The following is a 19,744-nucleotide window of genomic DNA, read 5'->3' on the forward strand; positions in this document are numbered from 1 at the left end:
CAGCCTAGCACGTGCACGTTCGCTACTTCGCTAAGCGAACAGATCACGCGCTATACGAACGAACGGTGAAAATGCCACCAGCCAGAAGCCCCTTGTTGAACACGTCATGAGGCGAGCCTGTGCAACACATGCACCTAAGTTCCAAAGATTCTCCAAATGCTCTAAAGACCCACTAGAGCGACAAACCGAAACTGCCCACACCGACATGCCTCCAAACACGTGGAACATGCACGCGATGTTACCTTTCGCAGGTTTTCTGTCTCTGTTCTGGTGAAGAAAGTGAGAATGATTGGAAGCCCGTCCAAAATCCGGTCGCGTGCAAGCTACACATGTCTGAGATTGTCGGTGTCAGTTGCATTTGTTTGTCGCTGAGTAAGTGAGAAAAAAAACGTTTTTTTTTTTATGTCAGAAGAAAATGAGCGCGACAAAAGGCGAAGGGGAAAGGGGGAGGGGGGGGGGGGGGGTCAAGCGGGACTTGTGCCCGAGTCTCACTAGAGCAACAAACCTAGACAACCGACACCAACAAACCCCAACCACGTGCGCCATGCACACGAAAATACCTTTGGTAGGCTTGCAGTATCTCGGTGCTCATGAGCCAGGCGGGAGTGACTGCAAGCCTGCGAAAGCTACCTTCGCGTGCTCACTGCCCGGGCTCGCGGCTTGTATATGTCGGTTGTTTGTGTTTGTCACTCTAGTGGGACTCTGACATAAAAGTCACTGAATCCTGGAAAGGTTGTGCCATTGCCTTTTCTGCCTGCTAGCAGAACAGAAACAGATACTAAAAGTACACGACAAAACCTTCGCAAGGCGATTGGTTGTTACGTCTCCGTTACCGAGGCAATCGCCATTTCGGTCCTTTTTAAGAGTAGAAGCTTCGTATGTGCCGTTCTAAACAAGCCGCGCCGAAATCTCTGTGGAATGTGACCTCACTGAAAGCATTCTTCACCAATATAAGCGTTTTTTCAGTATGTAATATACAACCAACTTACCAGGGATGCTTATCACCACAGATATCTTACAGTGATATAGTTTTGTTGTTGTTTTCTTGTATTTCAAAAAAAGGCAAATTATTTTTCAGTGCCTTCAAACACCGACGTCGCATATGGCGGTGCAACGAAGTGCACTTGTTTCGCCGGTGTGTAGATAACAAAAACTTGGTATACAAGAAATATCTCAGTAAAGCAGCCTGCAATAGCAAATTTTGATCAGTTTATCAAGGATTGAAAAGTCAAGGAACTTATCATTCCATGAACCGAAATGGCGACTATAAAGGAAGCTTGGTGCTAATTTTTCAGTCTCCAGGAACTTTGGTGGGACCCGGGCATAACTGTAGTGTGCCCGGCCAGTGAGCGGAGCATGTCCTCCATTCCTAATTTGTCGCTGACTGCGGGCAATATAAATGTTCTTCGTTTTCAGTACTCTATCCCAAGTCTGCTTTGATCGGACGGCAGAAAAGCATTACAGAATAAACATGACCCAACTTCCTGGGGCAGCACTCACCAAGTTGGAATTGTGTCGGAAAACGTACAAAGGCTTCGTGGATATGACTGTCCATCCCGTAAGTCCTCACCGCTTCAAAGCGTCAAAATAAAGCTATAAACTAAACAGAATAATCTTCGTTAAAAGCGCTCTGAAGGGGCTTCTGAGTTTGCCTAAATATGGCGAAAACGCGCACTGCATGCGTGCTCTCAGCATCCTCGAAATTCATAGATCATAACGATGCGCCGCCGATTTTTTTATTAAAAAGGAATCAACGATTGAACACACAGAGGTCATCTTGGGCTCTTTGAGGAGCATTGTTCCGGCAACCAGTATGATATCTGACTTATATATTAGAATGAAGCAGGTTAAGTTCTTTATTAGGGGAATCAATAAATTGCTTGTTAGGATTGATGAATTCAAAGTCACCGGTTTGATCATATTTACCCTAGGGTGCTAAAGTGTTGTTAGAGTGCTGCAGCGAAGTACCTTTTTGCAATTTTTACAAGTCGATGCAGGTGGGAAAACTACCTGATGATGGCAAAGTTGTCAATATCGTGTTAGTTTGAAGAGCGAATCTAAATGTAACGTTTCAAACTATACAGGCCAATTTCGCTTACCCCAGTGTGTTGTAAAATTGTTGAACATGTCTTGCACTCGGCGTTATTGAAGCACCTTGATTCGATCGGTGTTTTGAATGATCAACATCATGGGTTCCGTGCACGACGCAGTTGATCAAGTTTTATTATGATGTTCCCACAGTTCTTGATAATAGAAATCAAGTTGATAGTATGATTTGATACTGCCTCTCCATTCGGTATTACTGCAGAAACTTGAAGTCATGAATTGGTTAAGAGATTACCTAGCTTCAAGGCGCAACAGGTTGTGGTAAATGGGACATGTTCGGGTCGTCTCCTTGTTCGGGGCCACAGGGATCTGCGTTGGGACCACTTCTCTTTCTTATTTATATTAATGATATTTCCCGAGGAACTCATCAAAATACGTCCATTTGCCAATGATTGTGCAATGTACAGCGCAGTGTCTGCTGAAACAGATTCCACATATGCTTATAAAATAATTTAAAACGAATTGAAGCAAGGTTTAGTAGCAATATGATGTCATTGAAGACTAGCAAGTGTGTAAATGTCTACTTCACAAGAGATCATAAGAAATTGACTCATGAGTACTGCATCAGCAATGAAAATATTAGAATGCAGCCATCTTATAACTATTCAGGTGTTATATTTTCCGAATTCGGTGCAAGGGGAGCGCAAGTGGACAATGTCGTTTCCAGTTCAGTCAGGACACTTGGTTTTTCACAGCGCAACCTTACACATGTAAGCAAAGAGCTTAAGGAGGCAGCGTATAAAGCGTATATCACACCGATATTACAGTACGCCTGTCATGTATGGGATCTGTCTTACCAGGGTCATATCAGTGCAATATGACGTGCTCAATCTGTTGCTGCTAGGTTTGTTCTGGGTAGATACGATCATTTAAGTAGCACAACTCAAACGAAAAAGGAACTGGGATGGGTGCATTTAAAGGAACAATGTAAAAGGCTGCACCTCAAATTGTTTTATTTGATTTATCATAACCAAATAGGAATTTGTGCTGCGAACTTCCTGCATGCACCACCTCATCGTTCTGCTCATACAGACCATTGTTATAAGGTTCAGTCGTATTTTTCCAGAACAACCATTATAATACACACTTTTTTTTAACGAACCATCGCAGAATGGAATTCATTACCGCCCGAAGTGGTGTGCCGCGCGACCGTGGACCTTTTTTGGTGCATTGTGCCCCCTGAAAAAATGTCTGTACAGGCGCTGTGGGTTCCTTATGAATAAAACAATAAAAAAAAAAACGCGACATTTCGTTGATATTGCAAACGCCGTTATTCCGAAGTTTGTAGGCGTTCGTAGATGACAAAAGCAAATGAGAGTACTCAAAAGATGTTTTTTTTTTTGAAGAGATTGAACATAGTAATACTGCAATAATCGTCTGAAAAACAGCTAAATATATTGTTTCTTTGGTTTTCTTACGCGGGAATAATGTGTTCGGTCGTCAGCCCTTGAGCGAAAGCTCGCTGGATCGAGCCGTAGTCAGGGCTGTATGGGTAGCGAGCCGCGCTCATTCGAGATATCACTCCACGGTTCCATCGGTCGGAGGCGCGAGCATCCTTGGCTTGTTATTGGCTGACAATGAGTCTGGTTTCGGAACATGCTTTTTTCATCGCCGGAGATGACCTCGGTGTGTTGCGATCTTTGATTGCTTTTTTAATAGGGAATTCGGCCGCGCATCGTCATGATTTAGGGATATCTATGATGCTTAGAGCCAGCATACTGAGGTATTGCCATGTTTACGTGATCTCAGAAACCTTGTAAAAGCTCCTCTAAGATTCGGCCGTAGCGACACAAACAAACATGACACTGAATTCTTGAAGACGGCAGTGTGCGCGGGTTCGACGAGTGCTCTGGCTAATGTATTTGTTCTTATAAAAGCCTAACATCTGAAAAAGCTGTCCGAAAGGTGTTCTATGTCAGAAAAAAAAGATATCTGATAACGATAGTTCTCACCGAAAAGGTACGAGACATGTGCTCACATATCCTGGGTAGATATTGAGCTTTATTCGGGAAGTTACATTTCTAGGCACAGTTCAATAAAAAAAACTGGTTATGAGTGCAGTATTATACTATATACTATTCGGTTCGCAATTCACTTCTAGTAACAAATGTTTATGCTGTCGGACAGTCGGTGAAGCTTCTTATTCAACTCAAGCGCGACATTCAACCCTAACATGATTGTAAACCTGAGACTGGGGCAGGAAGAGAACACAACAGAAGGTAGTAAAAGAGGAGGCAACGTCTCAAACTCAGCTGCAAAGTTTATTTCGAACATGCTTTATTTACCCCATCTCTAACGACGTCTCTACAAAAAAAGAAAAAAAAAGAAAACAAACACACATGACAAGAGGAAAATGACACTTCGGTAAACCTTCTCTTATCTCTCTTCACCTTGGCTGTGGGACACTCACACAAAGGGACACATTCTAGCATAACCACCGCTACCCGGCGAACGTAGGTGAAAACACTGCTGAACACAAAGAAAGGGTTTGACCTTCAAAGGTGCTTTAGCACTTACAAATCACTCAGTCCAAAGAAACAATACTATACACTGCTACCAGCCGGAACTAGGGCCATCTCCAAAAATGAGAACGACATTGCCCTCCTACCACGAACCACAAATGGATAACACAGCGACTTTCTCGAACAAGTCCAAGGATACACATATAAACAACCCTAATACTAAAAAAAAAAAAAAAAAAAAAACTTTACAAGCGTAGAAATTGTTTACATTCGTTCCCAAACTGCAATGACGCCTGACTTATACAGTTGCCAGACGTTTTTATACGAATCGTTTCTTGGACTACACGTTTCATATCATTGCGTTCTTTGTGAATAACTTCCGTTTCGGACCAGTTGGCTTTACAATTATTACACTCTAGAAGGTGCCTCGCTGACTCGGAATCCACACTCCAAGTGGAATGCACCTCTGAAGGTCAAACCCTTTCTTTGTGTTCAGCAGTGTTTTCACCTACGTTCGCGGGGTAGCGGTGGTCATGCTAGAATGTGTCCCTTTGTGTGAGTGTCCCACAGCCAAGGTGAAGAGAGATAAGAGAAGGTTTACCGAAGTGTCATTGTCCTCTTGTCATGTGTGTTTGTTTTTTTGTTTTTTTTTTGTAGAGACGTCGTTGGAGATGGGGTATATAAAGCATGTTCGAAATAAACTTTGCAGCTGAGTTTGAGACGTTGCCTCCTCTTTTACTACCTTCTGTTGTGTTCTCTTCCTGCCCCAGTCTCAGGTTTACAATCATGTTCAACTTACACCAGCTCGCCTGCACTCTATTTTTTCGTTATTCAACCCTACAGTGTTTTTTTTTTTTTTTTTACAAAAAGGTTTACGAGCGCGCACAATCCCTACGTGATGTACTGTGAGCATGAGCAAGCGCGTACCGAGCAACATTTCAAAGAATTGCTCAAACGCAAGCTTGCTAAGAGATTTTTTTTTTGGTTTTCTTTATTGTTAAGCCAGTCTTGAAAATTTCTACTAACTTTTGGAATTGCTATTTGTGCTGTCCATTTTCATTTTCTTGGTTTCGGATCAGGGATGGGCGGTATTTCAAATACAAGTATTTGAAATACGTATTTCAAATACTTTGTGTATTTTGCATTTGTATTTAATTACAAATTGGGTAATGTATTTGACGTGTGTATTTAAATACTAAAACGTGGGTATTTCAAATACATTTGTAATTAAATACAATTTTGTGGGCGAAAATACATCCCTCAAATTTATTTTTACTGTCCAGAGCAGGAAGAAAACTATGTTCTGCACCGAATGCAGTGTCTCTCAATCAAGCGCAAGCGTTTAGTGACTTTGTGATTACGGTGCTAGTCCAGGGCAAGAATATTGACGAAATCGACGTTCACAGGCGGACTGGCTAAATAAGTGTCTGTGACAACTTGTCATGCTGTCCAGCCTGATTTCCATCCCTATTTTTGCCTGGAATATTCTAAATGCGCGGGTCGTCCAGATTTTCGTAACTGGTGCGAGTTGCAACAATAAAAAATTGTCTAGCTAGTGCTGCGCGTCTTGGTCGTCTCGGTTTTTTGTTGGTCTATACCAAAATGTAATCGACAAAAAAAGCTGCTTGAAGCTCTGTACTTTTTTCACCTATTACGTTTAAGCTGATTACATTTTTTTGTGATTATATTTCTATTATTTTACTAGAGCCTCGCACACTGACTCTCAAGTGTGCGATGCAAAATTAAAATGAGATACCCAGAAACCCGTTGCAGGTGCCCTGAAATCGCTGACGCAAATTTTGAGGAATGTATTTGTAAAAGTATTTGGAGTAGACCAAATACATTTGGTTGTATTTGTATTTTGTACTTAAATGCTTTTTTGGAAATGTAATTAGATTTGTAATTAAACACATTTTTGACGAAGTATTTTGTATTTGTATTTGGATACATATTTGCATGTATTTTGCCCATCCCTGTTTCGGATAAATTCTAAATGATCTTAAGGGCGTTGAATATATCTGACGGTCCTGGTGAACGTACGTTCTCATTTGAACTGTACCTTCTTGCTTCAGAAGAAGCGAATTATACGTTGCTGCAGCAAGCTAATTGTCCATGTTTTCTATTAGTAAAGGCTTCCTGTTACAATTATTCCAACAAATAAGGCCAACATGGGTTGATTTTGGCTAGATTCAGTGCACACCTACCATAACAAGTCAGTAACGAAGTGTTCTTTGGGCTGCCGTTTCTCTGCTTGAGTTTGAGAACAAGTGCTAATGCAAGCTGGCAAAGGTTATCTTTGAAAAAACAATACACCAGCTTTAAACAACAGGTAAACTGAAGGACGCCGTTCTTGCAGTTGTGTATGCCGCAAACGGTTTAAGCACTCACAAATGTGACAATGATGAAAACGCCTTACATGACTTCAGACACTACATTTCTAAATATACGTAAGCGTGGGGTAATCGCAGAAAAGTGTTATTAGCTAGTGTGCAAATCTGGTCTGCTTGGCTATTTAGCCGAGGTGTCCAAGTGCTGCACCTCTATTCAAAAGGCCCATTTTTTACGTTTCTGTAAAAACAAAAAGAAAATGTTGTACCAATTTTTTTTTATCACTAACACGAGCTGTCTTGCGAAAGGTGCCAAAAAAAACCCCATCAGATCGTATATTCTCGACGCTGCCACAAAACTAAATGTCAACCTTTCTTTACGACAGAATTATCTGAATGCCCGAACGTGCAATGTGTTTTGCTGCCCTTATAAGTACGGAAAGTGCCTAGAAGTTCCTCTTATGGATGGAATGGAATGTGCATACGGATATGTAAGAACTACTTTTTTGTAACTTGTATTGTAGACTATTTTTTATGAAAGACGCTCTGAGAAAGAACATTTCACTCATCTACATGTCGCTCGTGCAAATGCGTATTTCGCCACAATAAAATATTGCTCAAAGGCAGACTCAGAAATGAACAACGCTTGACAGGAAGTTAGTGAGCTCTGAATTGTAGGAGCATTAATTGGGGTGAAAAGAAGCGAGATAAACAAGTAAAAGGATATATGAAGAATCTCATTTTGTCATATGACTGAATATTTACATTTAAATTTCTTAAGAACACTATGAATCATTACAAATTAATATCTTGTTATACATATTAGGGTCGAAATTCGTTCTTGGGATTGTGAAATCTACACTATAGTATTTAAATCTCATATAGGTAGAGGACACATAGTATCTGCCGACATCGGTAGCTAATCTTATGCAACATAATTAGAATAACAGTAATATTTTGTTTCGATATATCCACGGAAGCCGTGCATTGCTACTGAATGTATATAGCTTAAGACTTGTTCACTTTGAACAAGTTTTTTACGGACAGAAACCAAATGACCTTTGCTAGAGCGCTGGTTTATTTTAGGAATTGCAAGCTGCTTTCATTAAATAACTAGAATTTTCATAAGACCTTGATAAACACAAAGCTAAGCTCATTTCAAGTTTTGACGCAATGACACCTAAATTTTTAAATATGTTAGGACATATTTTTTACTTGTTAAGAGCTCAAGTAGATTACTTATGCTGGCAAGATTAGAACTCAAACAATTTTGTATTTTTTAGAGAACCTCTTGAAGATTTCTTTTTTTTTACAAAAACAATATATAGAAAAATTAATCTTGTCAGCAGCGTTCGTTTGTTCATTAAAACACTGAACAACCTGAGGTGAATTTATTAAAATATACATAAAAACTCGTATTATAAGTCGCATGGCGCGTTGGACAACTAAAGGGGTGGTGCAACAATTTGGTTTAACTTTCAGTAAATACTGCTTAGGATAAATCATTAATATTTATAGTATGTAAAACATGCACTAGGTTTTTACTTCATGCAATGGCAGTTGAAAAACAAAACGGAAAAACAAGCGGCGTTCTCCTCACAACTTGCACCCAGAACAAGCGGTCACGTAATCTGGAGCCAGTAATGTGTCGTGAATCTGTGTAACAGCCACGTGCTGGGGTTGGTGAAGCACAGTGCACGCGCTGCGTTCCACACATTCTTAAGGTTCAGGTATTCGCGTCATCACAGGGATATGGCACGAGCTACTACGAGAATGCATGGCGAGGCATTCACTGCCAAATGCCCAATTTGAATGCTCTCGAAGTTCTCGTGTCCACTGTATGGGCCGCATTTAAATATCGTCATCAAAGGATTACAAAGCTTGAGGACGTAATATTTGGGATCGCATCGATGACAACGCCAACAATGCGATCTCTTAAACAACGACAAGAAGTTTTGAGAAGCTTCGACTGAAAGAAAGCGTTCGCTTTTATCCCTGAAATTACGCGGCGGCAAAGAAGCTTTTTGGTCAGGTGTATTGCGAGCGAGCGTACTTGGGTCCTACTAAAGACACTGGATCCTGGAAAAGTAGCGACATTGCCTCCTGTGCCTGCTAGCCGGACATAAACATATACTAACAGACAGACGACCAAACCTCGCCAGGTGTTCGGCTGATAATAGAAAACAATATTGAGAGTGAGTACTCTAAAACATAAACCACATCGGGAAACGGGGAAACATTAAATATCATGGGTACTACAAAGATGCCAGGGGTAGAAGAAACAACCGAACATAACATAGGGAACCAAACAAGGTCGCACCTCACATTTCGCAAGCGCACAAAACAAGGGCTATTTCCTTTACCTAATAAAAGACAATGCTAGCAAGGCGTAGCGTTCGGCCGATGAACGGCGGCACCCCCCCCCCTCCCTTTCTCTCTTCTCTCCGCTTTTCTCACACCTGTGCAAGAGGCGTGAAAGAAAAGTGAATGCGACCACCGAGCAGCCGGACGTAGAGGCAAGGTCACCGCCTAAGGAAGTTTTCCTCACCCAAACGAGAAAACTCGGGGCCCAGGTGACGAACCAGGGTACCCCGCAGTCGAGATAGCACGGGCTACATAGCAGGAGACCGGCATTACAGGCCAGCTGCCGCACAAAAATTTTGCCACAGCAGGGCGAAGTCCCCACGGGGCACCGACCACCGGACACACATTTCAGTAGCACGAACCCCGGAAGCAATGTTGCACCAAGCGGAAGCCAAGGTGCAACCTATTTGGAGCACTCAAGGTCGGAAACAATGCACCAGCTCATTGCCTGGTAGGAAAAACTCCCCAGCCCCGACGCCACTAAATATCTTCCACGGGTCCGGGAAGGCGACGAAAAAGCGACGAGGCACACGGAAAGGCGTTCCCCCTATCTCTCTGCTCTAGAATGATATGGGCCACGCAGGGCTCCACGATGACTCGAGCCGATGCCACTTCGCGCGTTTTGAGGTCTGCTACCGCCTGTCCCAACTCGTCATGGAGAGTCACCACAGCTCGGTAAAAAGATAACGTTGCTTCCGCGCTCGAGTAAAGGTTGTCCAACGCGCAAAGAACAGGCACGGAGCGTGGGACCCTAAAAGGTAAAGGGCCATGAACCGTGCAGTGTAGTTCCGTTCATCCAACATCCCCAGAATGGTGTCGAGAGAGAGCAAGTAGCATACCGAGTCAACACAGAGAGTGCCCCTGCCGCCCATTGACGTGGAGAGGAAGAAAACCGACCTTGTCACTAGCTTAGTACGCCTTCTCTAATAAAACCACAAGAGACAGGAGGTGACGCGCCGGTGAACCGAAGAGCGAAAAGTTAATGTGAGCAACATGGAAATATTGCTACACTGTCAAGGCATGCGTAGCTTCCGCAATGCCCCAACTCTCTCAAAGTGCGCGAGCGCATATGAATGAGACGCAACTCGAAGCCACGTGCTCAGCAATGGGGGGCTACAGCATTGTGGAGACTATAACGCTAGCGTTGACAGTGTGGCATCAAATAGTTGACATCAAGTATAGTTAAGCTCTGTCGCGGAGGGGCAGGGTGATGGCCCCGCAGCAGCAAGCAGACGTTCAAGCGCTGAGGTCACAGCTTCCCACGTGCGGGTGCCACTACACCAAAGTCAAAAAGCACGTCGAGGGTGCTGAGCTTGTTCACGACCTGGATGTCCGCAGATAGAGCGAAACCTCCGAACTCCAAAGCGTGGCGCTTTGTTGTGTTTAAACGCGCCTCAGAGAGAGCACGGTACACCGAGAACAGGTTGAAGCAGGCTCAATTTTGTGCGATTTGCGTACAAACTGACGACATCCGCGCCACGACCGCGTCCGTTCAGGCAGCGGAAAGCCACATATCCGGGAGCTGGACGCGAGACGTCGGGGACGCGGATTCAGGCTAAGAACGTAGAGAAAGAGACAGACTGCAGCCCTGTAGTACTTTCCTACTCACTACGAAACGCGAAAAAAGAAAGTCGTTGACTTGCAAATGGCTAGTCTGTTTAAGTCCCAGGGATGCAAAAGGCTCTCGGGACTTCGAACAGGAAACGATGTTCGACCCTGTCAAACGCCTTTGCTTCATTAAGGGAGACATAGGCCCCGCAACAGATGTGTATAATTGGCTTAGAAAAAGAGGCCGCGTGTGAGCGACAGCGATGCGAAAATGTTCCTCCCAATCACACAACACGTTTGAACTGAGCTGGCCACTTGGGGCAAGAACGTATGAAGGCGCAAAGCAACTTAAATCTTTTTTTCTAAGTGATAGGTCGCCATGCCGCGGGATTTGATGTAGATCCACCCCCTTTCGGGGGAAGAATAACTTGATTCCACCTGAGGGATGGTGGAACTTCGCATCTCTCAAGAAAGTCGTTCGCAAGCTGGACTGCTTATGTATTTATTGATTTGAGTGATCGACAAACAGCTTGACGCTTCATGATCAATGTCAGATATTAATGCAATTGTTCGGATGCGTTAAAAAACAAAAGGGTGTGACAGAACAATGGTAGCAACAAATTTTCTAAATTGATGCTCTTCATCAAAAAATATTAAGGCTAACACCTGCACAAATATGTTCTAAATGAATATATGTCAATTGAAAGCCTGTCACGGGTTATGAGTGATATAAATCAAAAGAAAGAAAAACAAAGATTTAAGTATACTAGGCCTACCAAGAACGCTCAAGTTGACGTGACTTGGTAGCGCTGGTGCATCAATTGTACCATTTATGATCTGATAGAGAAGCATCAATCCACGGATAGTCCTCCTGTTGAGCAACGTGTCCGATTTCACGAGGTCAAAGAGTCTTTCCTAACTGTACCACGAAAGAATCGAGACTCCTGGGGGGCCTAGAACGAGACTGTCGAAACCATTGAGCCGAAGCGTTCATGACTACAAGAAAAACTACTTTAATCACCGGTAACTGCGTTACTCACGCTTCCCAGTTCCGAACGAAAATCCTCGATAGGAAATGTAGCTCGCGCTCGGGCCCCTCTCCCCGAACATCCTCGTCTTCTTCCCGCTCCGAAGGCTTTCTTCATCCACCCCCCAAAAGGGAACAAAGTTCATTTTTTAACCACTTTCTAGCCCGTACACAAGTTGTATTGGTCGTTTTACAACCGCACCAGCGGGAAGTCGGATCTCGCAGACTCGCAAATCTTCCGTCTCTTCCGGAAAACAATGTTTTCCCAACTCCTATCTTCCAGACCTGGCGTGGATGCTGGCTTTTGTGAAGAATAACCAGGTACCCAACTTTGAGATGCAGGTTTGACCTCCATGTCTTGTAGAGTGATCGGAGTTACGCTAGGTACTCCTTTGACCATCGTTGCCAGAACTCTTTCACGAAGTCTTCTCTGAGTTTCCAGAGCCTTCGAAGTGATTCTGCGTCTCCGTTTTCCAAGTCGGAGCCGGACGGTTTTGGTACCGACGTAAGTCTTTTCCCTGTCGTGAAGTGGGACGGTGATAGTGGCTGAGGCTCTTGCGCTTCACTGTACGCGCAGGTCAATGGTCGAGAATTGATGATTGCTTCCACTCAGGTGAGGAGTGTGACTAACACTTCTTCTCTCAGGACTCGTCGTCCGATGGTTTTCTTCAAAAAGTTCTTGACTGACCTTATCAAACGCTCATAAAATCCGCCCCCAACACGGGGCGCGTTCTGCAATGAACTTCCATTGTAACCTGCTGTTTGCGAAGTAATTCCGCACTTCTTCATCTCGTAGAACATTCCAAAGCTCGCTTAAGTCTTTCTTGATTCTCTTAAATGCCTAGGCATTGTCAGAGTAGATCACCCTTGGCACGCTTCTTCCTGATACAAATCGTCGGAGCGCACGCAGGAATGTTTCTGCCGTCATGTCCGGTACCATTTCCAAGTGTACTGCCCTAGTAACTGCACACGTGAAAAACGTGAGGTATGCCTTCCTCTTTGTTTTTCTCGCTGTGACCCATACGGGTACCGCAAAGTCAACACCCACGACCTCAAAGGCTTCCGCTTCTGTGACACGATCTGCGGGCAAGGGCGCCGTCACTTCTGACATTGGTCTGGCGTTCAGCCGTTGACATGCGATACATTTCTCGATTTTTTTTTATTATTTGCCGAGCTCTCACGATCCAGTAGCGCTCGCGCAATTGCACGAGTGTGTCACACACTCCCGCGTGTAATAGTCTACGCTGTGCTTCAGTTATCAACACCTTCGAAAAGTGGTCGTCTTTTGGCAGCACAACGGGATGCCTTTCTTCAAAGGATTTATCGGAGAACTGTAGTCTTCCTTCTACCCGAAGTATTCCATCGTTATCCAAAAAAAGAGAGATGCCTCTTATAGGAGAATCTGGCGGTAGTTTTTGCCGTCTTGAAGATCCTTGATCTCCTGTTCGAAGGCTCTACGTTGTACATTCTTTATTTATTTATTTATTTATTTATTTATTTATTTATTTATTTATTCAAAATACCTCAAAGTCCCGGTGGGCATTACATGAGGGGGGGGGGGGGGTATTTTCCAACAAAGGCGTATAGTACAACGCAAAAACATTGAAACAAAAGAATAACTGAATTTAGAACATACTGATGTGCAACAAATGACGACAATAAGCACAGGATAATAACTAAAAGTAGTTAAATCAGTCATGGTAAACACTTTGGGACAAAATAACATAATACAATAACGGAGCACCGAAGAATGTCAGCTTGCATACTAGCCTGGGATGAGAAAGAAGTTAGTAAGTGCACTGCGAAACATTTTAGCATCAGATATGGTGACAATGTCGTCGGGAAGACCATTCCAGTGTTATTATATAGATATTATATATCTTTCGGCTCTGTTCAATTCTTCCGCAGTTAAGGGTCCAGTTTGAGTGCTAATCCTTTTAGATTTCATTATAAAGCGGAGTACCCACGCCATTGTTCACCGAAGTCCCATAGCTGTGCTAAACCGTTCAATGTCTGGAACCATCGTTTGGTTTGCTGTTGGCGTGGGTAACGCTGCAACCTTTTTCTTCTCTGTTTCTTTCATATTGAATTCTTGCGGTTCAGACTTCTCTGGCCACCGCTCAAGCACTGTTAACCAGCTAGGTCCTTTCCACCATTCTTCACTGTCCAGCAGCTCCCTGGCTGATTCCTCTGGTCACCAGGTCAGCTGGATTCTCTTTGCCTGGGCAGTGTTTCCAAGAGCAAGGATCAGAGTTTCGCTGGATTTCAACGACTCTATTTCTCTCAAACTGTTTCCAGTCGTTTGCTTCCCCGAGGATCCAATGAAGAGCAATCTTCGCATCGGTCCACAAGTGCACTTCGTGGAGGCTCTCCTGCAGCTTGGTCTTAATGTAGACACTTAGTCTGGTTGCCAAAAGACATGCCAAAAGTTCTAGAATTGCTACAGACAGTTCTTTTAGAGGTGCCGCTCGAGACTTGCAAAGCAGGATCGTGGATGTCGTGGTGCCGGAATCATTCGTCATAGTTACGTATGCTACGGCTCCATACGACTGAGGACTTGCATCGGCAAAGATGTGCAGGTTTGTCTTGATCGTAGCTCCCTCTATTCCCCGTCTGTAGACACGTGGCACCATGACGTCACATAGCAATGGAAGATCCGCACGCCATCGGTGCCATTCACTGCGCATGTCAAGAGGCAATAGGTCGTCCCACTACATCTTCTGTTTCCAGATTTGTTGAAATAAGATCTTGGCTCGCACGACAAATGGCGCGATGAATCCTAGCGGATCGTAGAGTCTGGCGGTAGTCTGTAGGACAAACCATTTTGTGTCCGAGTGCTTCTCTACGAAGTTCAGAACATCGTCTCGTGCAAATGTTAAGAGGTCTGTGGCAGGGTTCCACGTTAGTCCCAGCACCTTGAAAACTCCCGCAACCTGCCCCAGTGGTTGTTCCTCGTGGTGATTCGAGTCGACCTCATTTAAGAGCGTTTTTGAGTTAGACACCCACTTGTGAAGCTTCATTGACGCTCGCTCAAAAATTGCTGTCGATTCCTTGAAGATCTTTGTGGCTTCTTCGCTGGATGCACCGGTACGAATGTCACCCACGTAAATGGAATATTGCAGCAGCACCGCGGTGTCTGGATACTCGTTCTTCATTATTTCCAGGTGATGTTTTATCGTCGCAGACAATAAAATGGGCTCGATATAGTTCCAAAAGGAACTCTCGTCATCCTTCAGATGAGAATTGGAGGAAGTGGTCTTCTGACCTATGGGGTAGTTTGATACCACAGGAAGCGTAACACATCGCGATCCTCTTCTCGTATACTTATCTGAAGAAACGCCTTCTCTACGTCGGCCACTAGCGCGATACAATGTCTTCTGAAGCTCAGAAGCAACGCGACAATATCCGGGTTCAGATTGGGGCCACTTTCCAAACAGTCGTTCAACAACTTCGAGCTTTTGTTATGGGAAGAAGCGTCAAACACCACTCGCAATTTAGTGGCGGTGCTCCTTTCGCGATAAACTGATTGGTGCGGCATGTAGAACTTCCAAGATCCAGTCCGCTCATCTGACACTTGTTCTGCAGTTCCACCTTCGATGTACTTCCGGACCGCGGCGTCATAGTCCCTCATCAACTTAGGGTTCTGAGTTAACTTCCTTGTTAGCTGCTGAAGCCTCCTCTACGCAACTTGTTTGTTATCGTCTAAGTTCACTACGGCTTTCCACGGGAGGGCCACGTCGTACCGAAGAGCGATCTTCTTAACTGTTTTTTTGTAAGATGCGATCACAGGTTCTGTCTCTGGATGAGGTTCGTCGGTTACACCAATCGATTCAAGGTTCCAAAACCTTTGCATTATTTCAGATGCATCCATGTTATTTGCCGCTGCGTTGAGAACGACCATCGGTGAGCTCTCGATGACAGATGCGGAAAGTTCTGTTGGACCGTGTACGGTCCAGCCAAGCGACGTCTCGATTGCTCGAAGTTTTCCGTCGAGTCTCCCAACTTGGCCCGTGACGAAGTTCCAATAGCAATCAGCTCCAATCAGTATGTCCACACCGTTGGGTCCCTCAGCTTCGCAGAAGTCCGCGGCCGTGTATCCCATTTTTTTTTCAGTTGGCGACGCAATTCTTCTCTTGGATAGGGATATCGTTGACCACAAATATGGCTTGTCTCAAGTGCTTCCAAACGGAAAACTTCACCTCTGATTTTCAAGAGTCACAAGAACTCTGCGAAAGTTTCGTTCTGCCGTGTGGTCGCCAAATGCTCCTACCGTCAGTCTTTCGTTTCCCTGGTGCTTGCATCTGAGCTTTCGTGAGAGTAGTTCTGTGACAAAAGACCTGTGGCTTCCGCCGTCGAATAGCACTCTTACAAGGATGCGCCGTTTCAGTCCCAAGCTCTACACTGTCGCTGTTCGCAGGAGGACGGTTTTGTTGACCCAGTCTTTAATCATAGATTGTAGGGCCACTGGACCAGCAGAAGTCAGTTTTTCCTTTTGTCTGCCTTTGTCGTCTCTTGAGCTTGACAAGAACGTTGGGTCACACATGACTGATGCGTGTCGACCTTGGCAGTTGGAGCAAGAAATGTTTTTTCTGCATTGTTTGGCCAGGTGGTTTTTCTTCGTGCACCAAAGCATCTTCCCGAGCTCGTTGAAATCTTTCTCTTCTCGGCAAAACCTATCGTTGTTGTGAACAGCTCTGTCTCGTAGTCTGCTGACTTGCAGAAAACACAGCTCAGCTTGTCACTCTTCTGTAAAAGTGTCGCGGCCGTTCCTTTTGTCCATGGTTTTGAATTGTGCTTTGCTGCACGAGATGCTACTCCACTCTCTTTTCCTGCTTTACTTCTTATGCCTCCTGATTCTGTTTTTTTTTTTTTGTGACTGTCGTTCTTTCTCTACTTTCAACTTCAATTCTCAGGAATTGCATAAGTGATGGTAGTTGCCTTAGCTGGGACTGTTCTACAGCGTGTTGGTTTCCTTCGCCAGCTGCGTTTACAGCCACATCTTCCGGGCGACGCTGTTCTTTCTTCCGAACGACATTTCTGTTGAAGGTTAGCACAAGATCTTCTAGAATCAGCCGAAGTACAAGGGTGCAAATGAGAGTCGAATAAGAATCTTCGTTAACCCCTAGAGACTTGAGTCCTCTTATATGCGCTTGGACGTCATCGTGTAGTCGTCGTAGTCCTCGGACGTCTTGCGAGGTTCGAACTGGCTGCCGTTCTGCTAGTTTCATCATGTGGTCATCTACCAGCAGCGCCTCGTTGCCGTAAAGGGACTTTATGATCTCCCGCGCCTCTTCATAACAGGTGGCCGTTGGTGGCAATCCGGCAATCGCTGCAGCAGCCTCTCCCGACAACGCCGATCTGAGGTAGTGGAACTTCTCGGCCGATGACAGTTCTGGGTTACCATGGATGACCTGCTCGAACTGCTCCCAGAAGGGCTGCCATTGTTGGCGTTGTCTGTTGAATTTCAAGAGGTCAAGTTTTGGTAGCTTGACCTTGACTGACAAAGTGGGACTGCGGTGGTTTGTTGAGATTTCTTGACCGCTTGTACTCGCTGTTTCCTGTAGGGTCCGCACCTTGAAGGTCAGTCTTGCTGAGTAGGTGACGATACGATCGCTGTACTCGACGGTCCCAGCATACTCATGTTCGATGTCACTTGTGCCAACAATAATTCGAGGGCAGAGTCCGTTTCGGGAAGCTGACCATGTAGCGCGTTGAGACGAGTCAATAAGACGTTGAGCTCTTACTCAACCGGCAGCTCGGTTTGGTTAGCTGTATCGATTTCCGTCAGCAGCTTTGTTACCTGTGAACGCAGGGCTTTTCGCTTCTGTTTCAGCCTATCCATGGCAGCGTCGTTGTGGTCCTTGCATTTTCGAGCTGGATGGTGTCTTGTCCTGTAGCCTCGTTACATCAACGCTTGTGACACTTTCTCATCTGGCCCATCGTACAGTCCTGATCCGGGGTTTCGGCACCAAAATGTCGAACCCATTGGGCCGAAGCGTTCATGACTACAAGAAAAAACTACTTTAATCACCGGTAACTGCGTTACTCACGCTTCCCAGTTCCGAGCGAAAATCCCCGACAGAAAATGTAGCTTGCGCTCGGGCCCCCGTCCCCGAACATCCTCGTCTTCTTCCCGCTCCGCTGAAGGGTTTCTTCAGAGACAAACGTTTTACACATACGAGTAAACGCAACCTGTTGGCTTGGGAATCGGCATTTGGCTCCATTCAAATTTTTGGAGCCCTGGACGCGTCCTTCTGGACCAGTCGCACAAAGATCACCATGGGGCACCATCATACTTACAGTGTTCCCCGCCAACATAGACGTCTTTAGCACTATGTCTACGATCAAGTTATTAATCATGATTATCTACACCGCCCTCTTACGACTGTATTGTTGTTCCTGCGTATGTGAAGGCAGTAAAATTATTTTTCTACGCCGCCAAGCACCGAAGTCGAATATGCTGGCGATGCAAAAGTCTGCGCCGGTTCCGCCGGTCTGTGTATAACAAACTCTCAGTAGTCATGAAATGTCTCTCTGAAGCAACTTATCACAGGAATTTGGATCGGTTCACAAAGAATGGAGACGTCAACAAGAAAATGGTCATTCCATTAACCAAAACGACAACCAGACGGGACCTTGCCGTTACTTCCTTGTAATCTATGAATTTTAGTGCCCGTAAGCTTGTGTAATGTGAGAAACATCTCTACGCAATAGTATTGCATGGCACGTTTAAGACGATTTACGATCTGCGTAAGCGAAGTCACATAATGACAGTTAGTTGGTCTTCACATGACCAGGTAACGAAGTCAAAGCAAACATATGTGATGAATAAGTAGTTTAATTAAAAAATATAATAATTTCTGAGCCCAAACACTGAAAATGGCATTGATCAGTCGTCGTTTTAAAGCATGAATTATTTTAGAGCGCAGCTCTTAGGCGCCCGTTTCCGGCTTGAGCGGCGTCGCCGTCCGCGTCGCCGTCCGCGTCGCCGTCGCCGTCGGCGTAACCGCGCGGTGCATTATGGGTAAATTTCCTCGCTAAATCTAGCGGAAAAATTCCCCGCTAAATCTAGCGAAAAAATTTCCCCACTAAATTTAGCGGAAAAATTCTCGCGCTAAATCTAGCGGGAAAATGTCCCCGCTAAATTTAGCGAAAAAATTCCCCCGCTAAATTTAGCGAAAAAATTCTCCCGCTAAATCTAGCGGAAAAATTTCCCCGCTAAATCAACTGGAAAAATTTCCCCGCTAAATTTAGCGGAAAAATTCTCGCGCTAAATCTAGCGGGAAAATGTCCCCGCTATATTTAGCGAAATAATTTCCCCGCTAAATCTAGCGGAAAAATTTCCCGGCTAAATCTAGCGGAAAAATTTCCACGCTAAATCTAGCGGAAAAATTTCCCCGCTAAATTTAGCGGAAAAATTTTCGCGCTAAATCTAGCGGGAAAATGTTCCCGCTAAATTTAGCGAAAAAATTTCCCCGCCAAGTCTAGCGGAAAAATTTCCCCGCTAAATCTAGTGGAAAAATTTTCACCGCTAAGTCTAGCGGAAAAGTTTCTCAGGGGGTCACGTGACCCCCCGAGGTCACGTGACCCCCGTGGTCACGTGACACCCCAGGTCACGTGACCCCCACGTGACCTTGGGGAGGGGGTCATGTGACCCCACCAAGGTCACGTGACCGCTTCCCAGGTTACGTGAGCCCCCCTCGATAACACGTAAACCTCAGTACCCTTCTTTTCTCCTCCTCAAGAGCTGCGCTCTAATTCGGCGTTACAGGGAGTTGTAAACGGCTTTCATTTTTTTAACGAAACTCCAGAGCGCAAAAAATTGTCTATCCGTCCGTGCGTTTTCCGTTAAATATAGGAAAAAATTTACGTCACGTGACCTATACACCAATAAAGTTCCCCGCTAAGTT

General features: G+C 44.8%; 1 protein-coding gene across 1 annotated transcript in view; it reads left to right on the top strand.

Annotated features, from left to right (window-relative positions):
• LOC115312180 (coagulation factor X-activating enzyme heavy chain-like) overlaps positions 1-19,744 on the top strand; it is a 71,697-nt gene that overhangs the window by 47,298 nt on the left and 4,655 nt on the right. The window contains exons 12-13 of the mRNA XM_040220237.1: positions 1,417-1,558; positions 7,282-7,386. Coding sequence (XP_040076171.1) covers positions 1,417-1,558; positions 7,282-7,386 — 247 coding nt within the window. The remainder of the gene's footprint in view (positions 1-1,416; positions 1,559-7,281; positions 7,387-19,744) is intronic.

The sequence above is a fragment of the Ixodes scapularis genome, unplaced genomic scaffold (genome assembly GCF_016920785.2).
Source record: "Ixodes scapularis isolate PalLabHiFi unplaced genomic scaffold, ASM1692078v2 PGA_scaffold4__175_contigs__length_147842914, whole genome shotgun sequence".
Classification (NCBI taxonomy): domain Eukaryota; kingdom Metazoa; phylum Arthropoda; class Arachnida; order Ixodida; family Ixodidae; genus Ixodes; species Ixodes scapularis.